This window comes from Abramis brama (genome assembly GCF_963993115.1).
Source record: "Abramis brama genome assembly, chromosome: 25".
In the NCBI taxonomy this organism is placed as follows: domain Eukaryota; kingdom Metazoa; phylum Chordata; class Actinopteri; order Cypriniformes; family Leuciscidae; genus Abramis; species Abramis brama.
The window spans coordinates 27,947,023-27,966,173 of record NC_139987.1 but is presented as its reverse complement, the minus strand read 5'-3'; the positions used below and the strand labels follow the sequence as shown (position 1 = coordinate 27,966,173).

Here is a 19,151-nt window from a genome sequence, read left to right as displayed (position 1 = left end):
TTTTTCTGTCACAAACGTTAGTAATCATCATGAATTAGGCATAGACAGATTGACAGAAAGATAGACAGACAGACAGACAGACAGAAAGATAGATAGATAGACAGATTGACAGAAAGATAGATAGATAGACAGATTGACAGAAAGATAGACAGACAGACAGACAGACAGAAAGATAGATAGACAGATAGACAGATTGACAGAAAGATAGACAGACAGACAGACATATAGATAGATAGATAGATAGACAGATTGACAGAAAGATAGATAGACAGACAGACAGACAGACAGAAAGATAGATAGATAGACAGATTGACAGAAAGATAGATAGATAGATTGACAGAAAGATAGACAGACAGACAGACATATAGATAGAAAGATTGACAGAAAGATAGACAGACAGACAGAAAGATAGATAGACAGATTGACAGAAAGATAGATAGATAGACAGACATATAGATAGATAGATAGATAGATAGATAGATAGATAGATAGATAGATAGATAGATAGATAGATAGACAGACTGACAGAAAGATAGACAGACAGACAGACAGAAAGATAGATAGATAGACAGATTGACAGAAAGATAGACAGACAGACAGACATATAGATAGATAGACAGATTGACAGAAAGATAGACAGACAGATAGACAGACATACTGATAGATAGAGAAATAGACAGGTAGATAGACAGATAGACAGAAAGACAGACAGAGAAATAGACAGGTAGATAGACAGATAGACAGAAAGACAGACAGAGAAATAGACAGGTAGACACAGAAAGACAGATAGATAGATAGAGAAATAGATAGCCAGACAGATAGAAAGACAGACAGACAGACAGACAGAAAGAGATAGACAGATACCGTAAAACTTCAAATAATAGCCCAGGCTTTTATTTTCCCAAATCGCCGAACTGCACCGGCTTGTATTTGAGACAGGCGTCTATATGAGACAGGCCTTTATTTTAGTGCTGAGACTTCACCCTGTGCTGCAATATACATTTAGTTTTACATTCATTTACAGAAATCAGCTGGTTGAATGAAAATTGCTTATGTTATCGGATTTTCAGGTGATATTCTCAATTCATTCAGTTAACGGACGCTCTGTTAACTGAATGAGCAACGATTGAATTTAATTGTACAGTTCAATCATAACATAGTACAGACATGATCTTAATTCCATAATGTCCTTAAACACAACAATATTGCTGGCCATAAACTGACAAAGTGCGCGTCCGGTGTGCGATACCTCGAGTTGTCATAGACGCGACGCGGCGCTAACTCTCTCTGCCTGCCTTGCTTGCGCTAACAGCTCCCGCCCAGATGGTCCAGATGGGCAGGGCTCTCTTGCGTGCGCAATCTGCTCCATAGAACTGGCTTAAACAGACGATCTGACGGGTTTTAGAAGATTAAATACAACCCGAAACTAAAAAAACAGACCAGGCCTCTATTTGAGACCGGCCTTTATTTATCCAAACCTGTAGCCACACCAGGCGTGTAAAAGAGACAGGCCTCTATTTGGGACTCGGCTATTATTTGAAGTTTTACAGTAGATAGATAGACAGGACTAACAGACATTTAGATAGACAGACAGACAGACAGATAGATAGATAGATAGATAGATAGATAGATAGATAGATAGATAGATAGATAGATAGATAGATAGATAGATAGATAGATAGATAGATAGATAGATAGACAGAGAGACAGATAGACAGACAGATAGATAGATAGACAGATAGACAGAAAGATAGACAGACAGATTGATAGACAGAGAGACATGCAGATAGATAGAGAGGTAGAAAGAAAGATAGACAGACAGACATACAGATAGATAGAGAGGTAGACAGAAAGATAGACAGACAGATAGACAGACTTACAGACATATAGATAGACAGGTAGACAGACAGACAGGTAGATAGACAGACAAATTGACACATAGACAGACAGGTAGACAGACAGACAAGTAGATAGACAGGTAGACACAGACAGACAGATAGATAGAGAAATAGACAGAAAGAAAGATAGATAGACAGATTGACAAAAAGATAGACAGGCAGGCAGACAGACAGACATATAGACAGAGACAGGCAGACAGACAGACAGACAGAAAGATAGACAGATTGACAGAAAGATAGACAAACAGACTGACAGATAGACAGACATACATACAGATAGATAGATAGACAGGTAGACAGACAGACATATAGATAGATAGACAGACAGACAGACATACATGGAGATAGATAGAGAGATAGACAGATAGATAGACAGACATATTGATAGACAGGTAGACGGACAGACAGACAGATAAGATAGATAAATAGACAGGTAGATAGACAGATTGACAGACATATAGATAGACAGACAGACAGACAGACAGAGAAATAGACAGGTAGACAGACAGATAGACAGATAGATAGATAGATAGATAGATAGATAGGCAGATAGATAGATAGATAGATAGATAGATAGATAGATAGATAGATAGATAGATAGATAGATAGACAGATAGACAGACAGACAGGTAGACAGAAAGAGATAGACAGATTGACAGAAAGATAGACTGACTACCTGACAGACAGAAATACTGATAGAGAGATAGACAGGTACACAGACAGACAGACATATAGATAGACAGACTGACAGACATTTAGATAGACAGACAGACAGACAGACAGACAGACAGACAGATAGATAGATAGATAGATAGATAGATAGATAGATAGATAGATAGATAGATAGATAGATAGATAGGTAGACAGACAGACAGGAAGATAGACAGACAAACTGACACATAGATAGGTCGAAGTCCATAGTAATCGATTGTTGAGTTCTCCGCTGTTGCTTAGTTACCTATGATCACGCGCGTGAACTCGACAATCGACTACTGTGGACTTCGACCGAAAACAGGAGTAAATACAGGTATGAGCGCTGGCCGAATTAACTTCATTTTTATTCATATCTTTCACATCTACTGCAGTCAGATTCACCGTGTTCACTCTGAAGGAATCACTCACAATGACCTGGGCACTTGTAATGACACATCAAGGATGTTAAGAGGCTAAAAGCAGGTTTAAAACTTTCCCCATTGAAGTCAACAGGGTGCAAATTTTAAAAAGAGGATAACACGGTGTAGGCAACACTGATTTTTGTCGTTGTTCTCTGTATTGACAGCACTCCAAATTTACAAAAAAATTGACCGGAGTTCTCCTTTAAGGGCCATAATCAATGTAGCGTGTGCACAACGCGCATACACTTTGATTCTCTCATGTACACACAGACGCAGCAGTTATCATTTTTGCAAATCATACATTATTACGATAGATAGATAGATAGATAGATAGATAGGTTATTATAAAAGCATAAATCTAGCTTACACATTTACCCAAATTATCATACGCCTGTTTAACCGAAGCTTATTTGGGTGTGTTTCTCCATCCCCAATGTCACTTCTCTGTGTTTTACGGCCCTGACGAGAACGTCGGTCTCCTCGGCTGTGAACCTCCTGGCGAATCCGCCGTTATAATAGCAATCCGCCGTGGAACAAGCGCGCCTGCTCTTAAAGGGAATGTGAGGTGACGCTCTGACTGGTTTATTTCACGTTACGCCCAAACCACACCTATGAGTAATGAAGCGACTTCAGACCAACACATTTTAAACACAACTTTACTTTAGAAGGATGTCCTGTTACTTTATCCTCTACAGTAAAAGACCTGGGTGTTATATTAGACCGCAACTTGTCTTTCGAAAGTCATATTTCATATGTTACAAGAACAGCCTTTTTCCACCTTAGAAACATTGCTAAGCTACGTAACATGCTATCAGTTTCTGATGCAGAAAAGTTAGTTCATGCATTCATGACCTCGAGACTAGATTACTGTAATGCTTTATTAGCTGGTTGTCCTGCATCCTCAATAAACAAGCTACAGTTAGTACAAAATGCAGCCGCTAGAGTTCTTACTAGGTCAAGGAAATATGACCATATAACACCAATTCTATCATCTCTACATTGGTTACCTATAAAGTTCCGTATCAATTACAAAGTATTACTAATGACCTATAAACGGAACTTCTATCGCCCTACAATCCATCGCGCTCTTTAAGATCACTAAATTCGAGGCTTCTGGTCATTCCTAGGATATCTAAGTCCACTAAAGGAGGGAGGGCATTTTCACATTTAGCTCCTAAACTGTGGAATGGCCTTCCTGATATTGTTCGAGGCTCAGACTCGCTGTCCCAGTTTAAAACTAGATTAAAGACGCATTTCTTTAGCCAAGCATTCACATAATACTTACCTTTTATACTACAGTTGAATCAGATTGAATGCATTATTGTTATGAACAGCAGCTACGCTAATTATTTACCATCTGCTTTTCTGTTGTTATCACAACCTATTTCTGTTGGTAAACACAGATTGTCAGCTCCAGTTTGTATCCAGCCTCCCATGGAAACTACAGATGCCCCCACACCCGTGCAGAGACGACTCGACGCCTGTGAAGAGACGACTCGACGCTGGCGATATGTTTATGCCCTAAATTAATGTATGATTAACTAACTGTATTTTTCTATGTACATTTCTGAAATGCACTTTCTGTAAAGCTGCTTTGAAACAATATGTATTGTGAAAAGCGCTATACAAATAAATTTGAATTGAATTTAATTGAATTTTAGATTTGCGTCGGGCGCAAGAGTCATTTATCCCGCCGGTGTAAGAGCAACAGCGCCGAGACCCGCCCACAAAGTTACTTGCGTTTTGCGCTTGATACTTGCGTTTCAGATCGTTAAAATAGGGCCCAGGGTGTTTAGTTTCGATACATTTGCTGTAGTTCCCTTAGTCTCCTGTAACTCCCACAGGGAGCCGGTGAGCACAAATACATGTATTGCCCATTTTCAATGAAAGTGCCCAAGCAACAACCGCTCAGAAAGTTGCCCTGTGTATCATCACCTTGAGTCTCTGCCAGCGCTTACAACTGAGTCTTTTGTCCCTTTTTAATAACTGCTTAATTACACAAACTCCATGTCAATTATCAAGGATAATCACTAATTAGCTGATGGCTGGAGTTAAAAGAATGAAGAAAACCTCACAGATGAAGCGTAATGCAGTTTCTCCACAGTAGCACATGTGTGTGTGTGTGTGTGTGTGTGTGTGCAGCTTCTCCACAGCAGAACGTGTGTGTGTGTGTGTGCAGCTTCTCCACAGCAGAACGTGTGTGTGTGTGTGCGCAGCTTCTCCACAGCAGAACGTGTGTGTGTGTGTGCAGCTTCTCCACAGCAGAATGTGTGTGTGTGTGTGTGTGTGCAGCTTCTCCACAACAGAACGTGTGTGTGTGTGTGTGTGTGCAGCTTCTCCACAGCAGCACGTGTGTGTGTGTGTGTGTGTGTGTGTGTGTGCAGCTTCTCCACAGCAGAACGTGTGTGTGTGTGTGTGTGTGTGTGTGTGCAGCTTCTCCACAGCAGAACGTGTGTGTGTATGTGTGTGTGTGTGTGCGCAGCTTCTCCACAGCAGAACGTGTGTGTGTGTGTGTGTGTGTGTGTGCGCAGCTTCTCCACAGCAGCACGTGTGTGTGTGTGTGTGTGTGTGTGCGCGCAGCTTCTCCACAGCAGAACACAGTGAGTTTGAGCTATGCTGATTATATTGGCAGGGTCTTTGTCTTGTTAACGCTGTGATTAATGAGGAGTTTCTCAGTAGATCTCACAGATAAACTAGTTTAAACCTTCACAAGAGTTTCTCCTGATGCATCAATACAGAGAAAACACAGAAACACTTTACAATAAGGTTCATTAGTTTACATGAACTAAGAATGAACACTTCTTCAGCATTTATTAATCTTAGTTAATATTAATTTTAACATTAACTAAAACATTATTTAAATCAAATGTTGTATGTTAACATTAGTTAATGCACTGTGAACTAACATGAACAAACAATGAACAGCTGGATTTTTATTAACTAACATTAACAAAGATGAATAAATACAGTAACGAATGTATTGCTCATGGTTAGTTCATGTTAGTAAATACAATAACTAATGTAAACTAATGAACCGAAGACACACGCGTCTCTGAATCTCTGCAGTGTTGAGACGCACACACTGAAGCGCACGAGCTTCACCATGGCAACCACTGGGGGGTGTCGTTACCCAATGACCAGATCCTCTTAATCAAGCACTTCTCTTAATTACTCTAAAGTAAGAAAGTTCCTTAATGGTTCTTTAATGATATTAAAAGTTCAGTTTAGAAACACGCCTACCTAAAGAAGCCTTTAGTCTAACATGCTTTGTGCTGGAAACTCGACTGCAAAGAGATCATTGATTTGAACATTGATGAGTGTGAGTGTGTGTATATGTGTGTGTGTTTGTGTGTGTGTGTATATGTGTGTGTTTGTGTGTGTGTATGTGTATATGTGTATATGTGTGTGTGTATGTGCATGTGTGTGTGTGTGTGTGTGCAAACGTGTGTGTGTGTGTTTGTATACATGAGTGTGTGTATGTGAGTATGTGTATATGTGTGTGTGTGTGTATGTGTGTAAACGTGTGTGTGTATGTACAGTATGTGTGTATACATGTGTGCGTGTGTGTTTGTATACATGAGTGTGTGTACGTGTGTGTGTGTGTGTGTGCATACGTGTGTGTGTATGTGTGTGTGTGCATACATGTGTGTGTTTATGTTTGTGTGTGTACACTTGTGTGTGTGTGTGTGTGTGTATATGTGTGTGTATACATGAGTGTGTATATGTGTGTGTGCGCAAACGTGTGTGTGTGTGTGTGTCTGCATACGTGTGTGTGTGTGTGTGTGTGTATGTATACACATGTATGTGTGTACATGAGTGTGTGTAAATATGTATACGTGTGTGTGTGTGTGTGTATGTGTATATATAAGTGGGTGTGTGTGTGTGTGTATACATGTGTGTGTGTGTGTATATATGTGTGTATATATATATGTGTGTGTGTGTGTGTGTGTGTGTATACATGTGTGTGTTTACATGTGTGTGTATATATATGTGTGTGTGTGTGTATATATAAGTGTGTGTGTGTGTGTGTGTATACATGTGTGTGTATATATATGTGTGTGTGTGTATATATGTGTGTGTGTATGTGTGTAAATATGTGTGTGTGTGTATATAGCAAAAACTTTTTTAATTACACACAGGTATATATAGCCTAGTTTTATGTAATATATATATATGCCTTTTCTCTACTTTTCAAAAAATAGTTTATAACTGTGTGTGTGTTTAATAGTGCTTAATAGCGTGTACATTAGTGATCTATAGATGAGCTGAGACTCACGGAGCACTTGTTGGGCTTCTCCCCGGAGTGGACCCTCATGTGTATGAGCAGCTTGTAGCGCGCGTTGAAAGGCTTGTGTTTGCGCGGACACGCGGCCCAGAAGCAGGTGAAGTCCTCGCCCTTACGCTGGTCAACGTGAACCTTCTCGATGTGCTTGACCAGATCGTCCCGCGGGCCGAACACAGCACCACAGTCCAGCCAGCGACAGCAGTGCCCTCCACTCGGGTCTTCATCTTCATCCTCCTCAAGCATTGAGGGAAGAACCATTGCGTTCTGAGTGTGAGATCCTCGAAAATGAGAGTTATATGGAGGCGGAGGGCCTCGAGGAGGACTAGGCGTTCGGATTAAAGCGGAAAACTTAAGCTGTATTGAAGGCGAGTGCTTGTTTTGGATCTCATGAGCGGGTTGAAGTTGGTGCTCCACCACTAGATTAGTGAATTGATCTTCTATTCCCTCTAAATGCTGCATTCGGGAAGTCTCCGAGTCCGCTTGGACACACACACTCTTGTTCGTGTGTTTTCCATGGTTCGGATGAGGGATGCAACTTCCTCTGACTCCCAGAAAGTGTCCGCAAACATCCGACTGCAATGGCGAAGGAGTCCCTAGTGGGGAAAAAAGTAAACTTTATTGTATTGCTGAGTTAGTTGGGGACATTTAACTTAATATTCAACAATATTATTGCTCTGCCTGCATTCTCACCATTCTAAATGAACTAAATAACTTTTTTACAACAAAAATGAACCATGAGAACTGAACTGAGCTGGACGATGACATCACGGTTTTCTCCAGAGCGGCTATATATAGATATAAATAAATGAACTAAATTAATAACTTTTTTACAGCAAAAATCAACCATCACTGAACTGACTTAAGCTGGACTGGGACGCTATTCTCTTCTGGAAACAAACTGTTGCATTATTTTCCTTTTATCTCTGTAAAGCTGCTTTGAAACACTCTGTATTGTAAAAAGCGTTATATAAATAAAGGTGACTTGACTATTTGAAATATATTCCCTTTTTCAATAGTACATTGCAAATATACTAACAAAAATTGCACTTTAAATTTAAATATATTAAAAGTATATTAGCATCATGCTTTTACCTATTTTACCTATTAACACACTTTAAAATAATTAGTACTTTAGTATATTTTCTAAAAATAAAAATATTTATTTTTGTCTGAAAAATCAGTTTATTTTTTAAAAGTATATTTATTTGCACTTTATTAAAAATATATTTTAACTGTGTGCTGGAAATGATCATTGTAACAATGCATTGAAAGTATACTTTCAAAATACATTATAGTATACAATAGTATTTTGTACAAAGTATAGTATGTATATTTTGTATACAAAGTATTTGTCTATTAATGTGCATTTGTTATTGAAGATAAAGTGTGCAATTTATAGAATACACTTATGGACGGCGCCGATAACCTCATGGGCAAGTTATCCTAATAAAAGGCAAAGACACCAAAAATAAATATTTTAAATATATATATAAATACACTTATGGTATATTGCTTGTATGTTTCGAAGACACTCGTAATGAATTTGTAATGTACTTGTAACACAAATAAAGTACACTTTAATATCATTAATCAAGCATGTAATTAGTCCCTACACAGGCATATACTTAAATATACTAAGTATACTTGAAGTTGTTCCAACTTAGTACACAAAAGTAAACTAAATACACTTAAAAGTTGTTCTTTACTGCAATTTAATTACAGCTAAAATATATTTAGTACAAAATTAGCTGTTTCAAAATAGCACACTTCAAGTTAACTAATCATGAACACACTTGAAGTATACTGAATTAATTCTGTATTATGAATTTTTAAGGCCAGACAAGTAATTTGTTGAGGTCAATTTGTAAAGAAGGACTATACGCCAACACACGTATATATTCAAACACACATACCTATAGACTAAACACGTGATACGCATGTGCATAATAATAACTAATGATCTTTACAACGGAAGTGAATCAATCAAAACTAACTTTAGCTGCTGTAAAGCCAAAACATTCTCTGTTACTTTAATTTCCTATTATCACTGTAACACCGTGTGCTAACTACACGTGACGCCGTGACGCGCGATAAAAGCCTCTTTTCCACGTTAATCCGAGTGTTTGTCCTAGCCAGCCGCGACGGCGACACGCGACGATTCTATTTTAGAAACGGTTTCTATTTTCTGCGACGTCGCGCTGGAACAACAAACACAAAGTGTGGCGATGATAATCTCAGGCACTGTTTATGTGCTTTATTTAATGTTAAAAGCGTGTCATGTGACTCTGAATATCATTCAGTGCTCCAGCTTTGAGGCTGTAAAAGCAACAGTGGATAATTCACCTCAGATCTTGAAATTAAACAAATGTAAACAAGAACGTTCAAACTGTGAACAAACAAGTGTATTCTTCGACAAATATTGTTTTAGTAACTCAGTGTGTATTTTTAATAATGTTTAAATGGTGTAATATTTGTGAGTTTGATTATGTACTGGTACATTTTCTTGCGAGTGCCATCAAGATTACTCTCTGGTGCCGCGAGACTCCGCCCACACGCTGTTCTGATTGGCTGACTCCGCCCACACGCTGTTCTGATTGGCTGTGGGTTTTGATTGATTTGTACGCATCTCGCAGTCGCGTCTTAGCCTGGCTGCGCCCTCCTACGCACTTCCGCTCAATTTCATTTTCCTTCAGTACTACGTCTGGGACTGCTGTATATTCTTAGGTTTCCAGAAATCAATTTTTTGTAGGACCAATCAGCGAACAGAGGGAGTGGCTGAGAACGATGACGTTGATGTGATCACACACATGACTAGCGTCGGCCAATAGTGAGCCTACATGTGACGTACAACACAGACGCGCTGCTCTATCAAGACTCGAGGAACAGAGAGAAGGAAATGAATAGTGGAATAAAGTCGTTATTTTTGTTTGTTTTTGCGCACAAAAAGTATTCTCGTCGCTTTATAAACTTTATAAAAGATAGACATCTTATTCTAAACATAATCCTCTGATCTTTCGGACGACCACACGTTAGCGATTGGCTATGGCAGATCCTGAGTGACTCTGGGCAGATCCAATAGTTTTGAACTTTAACAGAGAACCCGCCTTCAAGGAAGTAAACGTTTCTCAATGGAGAGAGGCCAGACTCTCTGTACAAATGAAATGTACGAGAGTCTGGTAGAACCAGGCTAGTCGCGTCTAGTGTCGACAGACAAATTATTTGTCACTGGAATCTTTGCTGCTTTGATCTGTATTGTTAAAAGCGCTGTATAAATGAAGGTGACTGTCTGCAAGTATACTTAACATGTTTTTTTTTCTCCAGGGGTCGGACACGATGCCGGAGAGTTTCGAGACCCGATTATATACGCCACTAGTGAGGTCGGGGAGGTTCTGATGATGGAGTTGAGGTCGAGTCCGAGTCCGTCAGAGAGAGGAGATAAAGACAACGCTCTCTTCTTGGAGCGGGACGAGAGACTGTGGTCCTCCTTGAAGAGGTAATGAGGGAGAGATGTGGGGTTGGAGAGGGGTTCTGGCACGAGGTTCAGGTCCGCTGGTTCTGATGTGTGTGTGAGACCCAGAGGAGGCAGAACCCGGTACCCGTACGGCCAGTCCAGTTTACCGCTGCGGATCGACTGGGTCTCGGCGAGGCTGAGGGTCGTCGAGGCTAAAGACTCTCTGGACAGCAAACACCTGCAATAGATCGTGTCATTAATGTCACTCCAAATCTGTTATTTTAGTTTTATTCATATTTTGAATTAGCTTTCATTTTTTATATTCTTTGCTTTTGTCATTTAATTATAGTTTTTTCCAAATATTGCTATTTATTTTTAGTTTAGTTTAAGTCCCCCTGTGGTGTAAATCCAGCTTTTAATGTTGTTTATGTGTCTGTGGTGTTTTTAATATGCTTTAAGACAAACCATGTGTAAATTCATAAGTCGACTCCATTGCTGAGTATTTCCTCCTTAAAACTGCAGTGAACCAAAGACAGTCTCAAAAACACGCTTTGAAATCGCTGGTGTTTCTGACGTCACAAACTACCTTGTAACCAATCAGATCAACGTGTGATCGTCAACCAGTGGATCTCTGAGCTGAGTGAGTGAGTGGAGGCGGGGCTCATTTGCATATTCATAGAACCATGCATACTAAATGAGGCGAGGGTGTCGAGTTACAGTCAAGATATTTTAAGGCATGAAGAAATTTATTTCAAGGAAAAACGTTTAAATGTGTCATTTTGATGATCAAAGATGAGTTTTAAGGGATACAATTATTGATTACAAGGGGACTTTAATATTTTGAATTAGCTTTTATATTTTTATATTTTTGGATGTTAATTTTAGTAAAAATTTTAGTGCTTTTGTCATTTTATTTGTTTTAGGTTTTTTTTTATCTTGCTATATATTTTTATTTTATTTTTATTTTATTTTAAGTTTTTGTCTGTTTTCAGTTAATAATTTTAGTGCTTCAACTTAAAACTTATTTCAGTTTATTGCCAAGGAAACATTTTTAATTTTTATTTGGTTTAAGGTTTTAACTAATATTTATATTTAATTGTTTAGCTTTATTTCAATAAAATGTTTTTAATAGTTTTAGTTAACAATAACCCTGATTTATATATATATATATATATATATATATATATATATCCATACGTTGATTCTGTTGTTTCTTAATAGTTGTGGTCATTTGTACTTTAATCTGTTTAAAACATCTGTTTACTTTATACATTTTTGTGTATTATTTTATAGCATTTAAATGTTAAAATGTCCTTTTGTTGTATGAAAAAAGTTAAACTTCACACTTAAGTGTCTACAACTTAATTCAATATGGTGATAAAAGCTCTAGCAATTATCGCGGCATGAAAATATCTTCACATGCCTTTTCTGAAATTGACTGAAATTCAGGTTTTTATTTATGGAATTTTTTTTATTTTTTATTTGGTTTAAGGTTTTTAACTAATATTTATAATTTATTGTTTTGCTTTATTTCGGTTAACAAAATGTTTTTAATAGTTTTAGTTAACAATAACCCTGATTTGTGTGTATATATATATATATATATATATATATATATATATATATATATATATATATATATATGTATATGTATGTTTTCGATTTCTTGACTTTTGCAGTGCATTTCAGATTCAGAGAAGAAAGTCAAAGAGCAACATGAATGTGAGTAAATCATGATGTGCCAAGTTTGAATATGTAGAAGCATAAATTAGATGAGATTTGAGAGCTTTGGAGGGAAAAATAAGAAGACTTGTATATTGATCTATTAGGCATATAGTGCAGAAGTCATATGGACGTTTGATGGGTATTCTCTTTAAGGATATTTACCTGGCATCAGTGAAGGGAACGGCAAGTGAGTGAGGCGGGTTGTTTTGGGCTGAAGTTTGAGTGACGGATGGAGAAACCGGACCCAGACTGTGGACCAGCATGGCGTTACTCGTCACCTGCAGGTTTGAGCCGCCGTACGGCCCAAAAACGTTTCTGTTCATCCCCAAAGACAAGTAACCTGAGAAAGAGTCATCAGACATTTATAACCCATGACTGAATGAAGATAATTCACGCTTGTATTATATACAATCTTCTGTAAGAGTTCTGTAAAAGAGCGGAGAGTCCAGAAGTCACGTAATACTAAAGTTCAGACTGTCTGAATGAAATCTTGCCATTAAAGAGCAGGAAAAACTGGCAGTAAAAGACTCCAGCAGAGAACTAATAATCAAGCTGTGCCTTTCAGCCGATCAGAGGCTGTTCTGCCCTAGAGATATACTTATTCTCCTTCCTTGTACAGCATAGGCGAGGCTAGTTTATTTATATAGCACATTTCATACACTATGGTAATTCAAAGTGCAAGAATTTGCACTTTGAATTGTGTGCAAATTCAAAAGAAATTAAAAGAGATTTATGATACAGTTATAAAATGAATTAAAAGAGTAAAAATATGATACATGGATAAACTTCTCATCTGGAAAAACACCGGTGTATCATATTTTTCAGAACTCCCAGTTTTACTCTGAGATTTTCCCACGGTGATTACACTGTGTCTGTGGTGTTCTTTCGCCGCCTGAGAAATCTATTGGACGTCTCCGATGGACCTGATTTTCCCCTGAAGTCGGACAGGAGGAGCTCTAGGACTCACAGGGTAACCTCAGGTTCACTAACCCATCAGTCCAAACCCCAAAAACCCATAAAGAACAATAATTGGCCTGTTCGGATGCGTATCCTGATTACTCCCAGCTAACAAATACATGCTCTAACACCGTGTGTCCACCAAAGGAGCTAGGCGCTCCGCTGAAACCGGTAGGCGCTCCGCTGAAACCGTTAGGCGCTCCGCTGAAACCGGTAGGCGCTCCGCTGAAACCGTTAGGCGCATTGCTGAAACCGTTAGGCGCTCCGCTGAAACGCTAGGCGCTCCGCTGAAACGCTAGGCGCTCCGCTGAAACGCTAGGCGCTCCGCTGAAACGCTAGGCGCTCCGCTGAAAACGCTAGGCGCTCCGCTGAAACGCTAGGCGCTCTGCTGAAAACGCTAGGCGCTCTGCTGGAAGGCTAGTCTCTCTGCTGAAAACGCTAGGCGCTGTGCTGAAAACGCTAGGCGCTCTGCTGGAAGGCTAGTCTCTCCGCTGAAAACGCTAGGCGCTCCGCTGAAAACGCTAGGCGCTCTGCTGAAAACGCTAGGCGCTCTGCTGGAAGGCTAGTCTCTCTGCTGAAAACGCTAGGCGCTCCGCTGAAAACGCTAGGCGCTCCGCTGAAAACGCTAGGCGCTGTGCTGAAACGCTAGGCACTCTGCTGAAAAGCTAGGCGCTCCGCTGAAAACGCTAGGCGCTCCGCTGAAACGCTAGGCGCTCAGCTGAAAACACTAGGCGCTCCGCTGAAACGCTAGGCGCTCCGCTGAAACGCTAGGCGCTCCGCTGAAAACGCTAGGCGCTCCGCTGAAACGCTAGGCGCTCTGCTGAAAACGCTAGGCGCTCTGCTGGAAGGCTAGTCTCTCTGCTGAAAACGCTAGGCGCTCCGCTGAAAACGCTAGGCGCTGTGCTGAAAAGCTAGGCGCTCCGCTGAAAACGCTAGGCGCTCCGCTGAAACGCTAGGCGCTCAGCTGAAAACACTAGGCGCTCCGCTGAAACGCTAGGCGCTATGCTGAAAACGCTAGGCGCTCTGCTGGAATGCTAGTCGCTCTGCTGAAAACGCTAGGCGCTCTGCTAAACGCCTAGCTGTGGGCGCTTGAGAGCGTTTTGGCAGCGCAGCATTTTTTTCAGTTGAGACGCATTGCTTGTTATGATACGGAATATCTGCGAAAGTGTTGCTAGTATCTCATTTCACACATATTTTGTTTCTGTGTTGATTCTATATTAAAATGTCGATACAATGTAACGTATTTTCGTATAACGTAAATGATTTTGTTCCGTTATTATGCTCGTTGTTGTCGTCTGTTGACATTGTACAAGCAGAATGTGGCGGTTGGTCGGTGTGGTATATATCCCGCCCCTCCTCCACTGTGATTGGACGGTTGGATAAAAAGTGACAGTGATGAGCGCTGCGTTTTACCCAAAGTTGAACATTCTTCAACTCTCGGCGACCTGTAAAAAACGCGGCGCTCCCATTGAAAACAATTGGAAAAATACGCCAGCCGCGTGAAAAAACGCTTTGGTGGACACAGGGCCTAACAAATTAAGTTCCCATTAAGTTGTGATGTTCTGAAAATGTCCAGTTCTTAAATGTTTTAAAATGTTTAAACCGTTAAAATGTTTAAACCGTTTTTAAACTGGAAGAACGTTTGTTCATAACTTTGCCTTCTGAGAATATTTCCTTGTTCCTGCTTATTCAACCTTTGTGGAAGAAACTGTTTTATTGTTTTCCTGTTGTAGATTCGAAGCAACTTCACCAGAATGTCTTGAGTTTGCAAATTACACATAAAGAATGCAGATATTTCAAGATCATTTGCAAAGCACAAGAGAATAAAGATGGCCTCTGCTGTCTTTTCATGCTTAGCAAATTTATATATTGAGTTGAATATTGCAAAATTGTGCATGAAAGTCATCATTAAAGGGAAGTTGTGCTAGTCGTTTCTTCCCTATTGTTCCGTATATCCGAGTGAAACGCTTCTGGAACAAGAACAAATGTGGGCGGCGCTTGATTTTGTCGGTGGGGAATTGATTGGATGGTTGTGTTTTTTTGTTATTGGTGGATCTCACGTGAGTGACAGGTTGTGCACGAATAAATCTTTTATAATAAATACTTCAACATTCCATAAAATAAAAAAAAAGAATTGTCAATTTTGATTTCATGGTGACTTTAAATGTTGCCAAAATAATTATATAACAGGCAGATTTTGTTTAAATAGTGATAATGAGCATCAACAATACTGGGTTACAAATCACAAATCTATCTGTAATTTTCAGCTATCAATTATTTTTGTACAGCAAACTCAACGTTTAATTTAAACTATGAACATTTTTTATAATTATTTACTGGAGCTTTTTGTGATATTTCCATTCTCTATCAAACAGAAACACATGAATAGTCATGGAATTCCTATAAGCCAGAGAAGCGTTTCTGCTCTGTTAAGTACTAACGAGTTTCTCTCTCTGCTTTGGCTCCATGGCTCATTTAGGTACAAGTTTCTGCTTGGTTAATCATCAAAAATATGAGAGCGAGGGTTTGGGGGAGAAGACGTGGTCGGAGCTGCTGGACGGTATTGAAATTAAATATATCAACCAGTGTGTAAATCTGTGTTTTTGGGGAGGACGAGACCAGATGAGTCACTATATCTCAATAAAACAAGGCAGGTTTATAATTATGACACTATCAATAACGGCTCACATCAACTAAAATGACACTATTGTCTTCTGTATTGTCTTCTTTCATAATTGATATTGAAACTGTATTTTTTTCTTGTTTATTACTGTGAAGCTGCTTTGAAACGGTCTGTATTGTATAAAGCGCTTCAGAAAATGTTAGGGATGCACGATATATCGGCCACCATATCGGTACCAGCCGATATATACCAGCCGGCCGTTGTATTAAAACCAATAAATAATGGATTATTTCCTTCAGCTGAGACACTACAGATGCTGATTTTGAATTTCTTGAAATATGATTGAAAATACAGTTCAGTGCAACATGTGCAGCACAAGTCTGTCAAATCGGCTACAGAAAATTATAATGAGAACATCACAATTGTGTGCTTGTGACATGGATTTTAATGGTGAGACTTTTGTTTTTGTAATCAGGCTCTCAAAAATTATATAAAAATTTGGATTTAGATTTATCGGCTGATATATCAGTTATCGGCTTTCAAATATAAAGAAGTATTGGCCAAAATTTTCATAACGGTGCATCCCTAGAAAATGTGTTCCAACTCACTTTTCTTCATGATTTTACCAATGATTAATTGATTTAATGGTGAAAATGTCTTTATATCGGGCATCGATGATGTCGGCAGGAGGAAAGTCATTTCAAAGCACACCAGAAGTGTAAGTTAAGAAAGTAAATGGGTTTCATGTTGACTTTATTAACCTGTATTATATACATAGGACTTCAAGTCCACTTGTCATGAAATGCCTGTTATATCTGACAGTGCGAGAGGAATTGAAGGCTGGAAGTGCTATTGCTATTTAACTGTGAGTGGGGATGTTGGATTGTCCGTTATCTAATTCAAAGCATCAAGTCTGGTGTTGTGGCTCACTGGGCTGAGCAGTGTGGAGCGCAGGGATGGAGATACGGCCTATTTCATCCACACTGTGGAGGTGTCCCTCTTAAATTATGAACATCGCCTGCACTTTCATGTGGAAGCTCATTTCTGCCACGGAATAAAAAATAAAAGGTAAACTGGTTAAAAAAAAGGTAATTGTGACTTTTTCTTCCCAATTCTGACTTTTTTTCTCACAATTTAGACCTTTTCTCCACACAATTCCAAGAAAAAAAAGTCATAATTGTGAGATATAAAAAAAAGTTGCAATTACCTTTTTTATTTTTTATTCCATGGCAGAAAAAAAATGGAATTTGTAGATGTAAACTCAGAATTGCAAGATGTAATCTCTCAATTAAAAGTTTATAACTTGCAATTGCGAGATATAAATTTGCACATATGAGAAAAAAAATCTGAACTGTGAGGTAAAAAGACAAAATTACCTTTTTTATTCTGTTGCGAAAACAAAACAAACAATTGCGAGATGCAAACTCAAATACAGCAAAAAAAGTCTGAATTGCGAGATGTAAACTCAATTATGAGTTTATATCTTGCAATTAAGAGATATAAATTCGTAATTTTTTTTTATTCTGTGGCGAAAACAAAAAATAACAGAATTGCCGGATGTAAACTTGAAAATGCAAGAAAATTGGGCATAATTACCTTTATTTATTTTTATTCCATGGTAAGAAGAAAAAAACAAACAATTGAGAAACGTAAACGCAGAATTCTGTAAACTCGCAATTATGAGGAAAAAAGTCTGAATTATGAGATAAAAAGTAAACAAGTTTCCATAATTTCAAAGCCATTGAACACGCCAGGATATTCTGTCACAGCAAATGTTATGCCTTTAAACCTGAGATGTTTATTCTTGATTTTTCTTACCATTGTCCGTGCAGCTGGGTCGAACAGATTGTTTGGCAGAGGATGCTGGGAGTGAAAGCGACGGAGCTTGATGACGTGACGACTGTGGAAAGCCCAACTTCCCATTGATCAGCACCTGCCGGCGGAGACTGAGGGCCGAGCTTCCAGAGGTGGAGTCGGGATGGAGTGATGGGGAAGAGGAGTGACCCGTGCGGATCCTCAGCTGAGGTACCTGAGCCATACTGCAGGGAGAAACCATCAGATTACAGCCTTTCCCGTTCATGTCCGTCACCTGATGAACATGAAGCCTAGTCAGATTTCCATAGGTCACCATTGTCACCATCTAAAACGCAACCGCTCTCATGTTTTGCCGCAGGACAGCAAATGTGAGTACATTTTCTGTCATATTTGCAGGACTGTGATATGAAGAGTGTGTAAAGTAAAATATTTTAGCAACAGGGTGAAAGTGAATAGCACATAACAGGCACAATACTGGTATAAACATCAATATCTTTTGGTACAATATGCGTCACATGACTAAACTTACGTCATCGTTTTTAAATACATCCGTTTTGAAAGTCCACACTACAACGCAAAAATGGCGTTTTCAAATTTATCCACTTTGGAGAGCGTTTTCAATAAGCTTCGTTTTCATTAATAAAAACGCTGTCTCAGTGCTGACTGAATGCTGAAGGCCAAAACACTAACTTTACCACAGAAGGTCAAAACGTGTCTACATACACCATGGTATGGATACCATCATTGCAAGCGAATTACATGAACTACAGCAAAGTTACAAGTGACTAGTTGGATAAGTAGTAGGGCTAGTCATTGTTTTGATGCTCAGGATTAACAAAACAGCATCAAAAAATATTTGCAAAAATTAGATAAATATTTTTAATGTTAACAGTGAGACAATAGGCCTACAGTATGGACCCTTTTCACATTCCATGTTTCTCAGAAGCGGAAGTCGTCATAGTTGGGTAAACTTCTATAGCAGTGAATGTATATATATTAAAAAATAAACAAATAAATAAATAAAATATATATATATATATATATATATATATATATATATATATATATATATATAAATATATTTTTTGTTTACACATTTGCTCACATAGCAAAAGAAAAACTCCATAATAGTGTTTCACAACTTTCAAAAATGGGGAAAAAATAGAGAGAGATTTATAATTGCAGTCAGAAGAGAGAAAGATGTAAACTTTACTGTCACTCACACAGCCGCTGTATTAGAAACACCCTCACAACAACAGTGTTAAATAGTTAATATAATACA

The 19,151-nt window shown here is 38.7% G+C and overlaps 1 protein-coding gene across 1 annotated transcript in view; it reads right to left on the bottom strand.

Annotated features, from left to right (window-relative positions):
- glis3 (GLIS family zinc finger 3) overlaps positions 1-18,185 on the bottom strand; it is a gene marked incomplete at its 5' end in the record, with an annotated part of 42,380 nt that extends 24,195 nt beyond the window's left edge. Inside the window, 4 exons of the mRNA XM_084105444.1 lie at positions 7,290-7,891; positions 10,629-10,987; positions 12,637-12,814; positions 17,873-18,185. Coding sequence (XP_083961570.1) covers positions 7,290-7,891; positions 10,629-10,987; positions 12,637-12,814; positions 17,873-18,185 — 1,452 coding nt within the window. The remainder of the gene's footprint in view (positions 1-7,289; positions 7,892-10,628; positions 10,988-12,636; positions 12,815-17,872) is intronic.
- Positions 18,186-19,151: the final 966 nt, after the last annotated feature.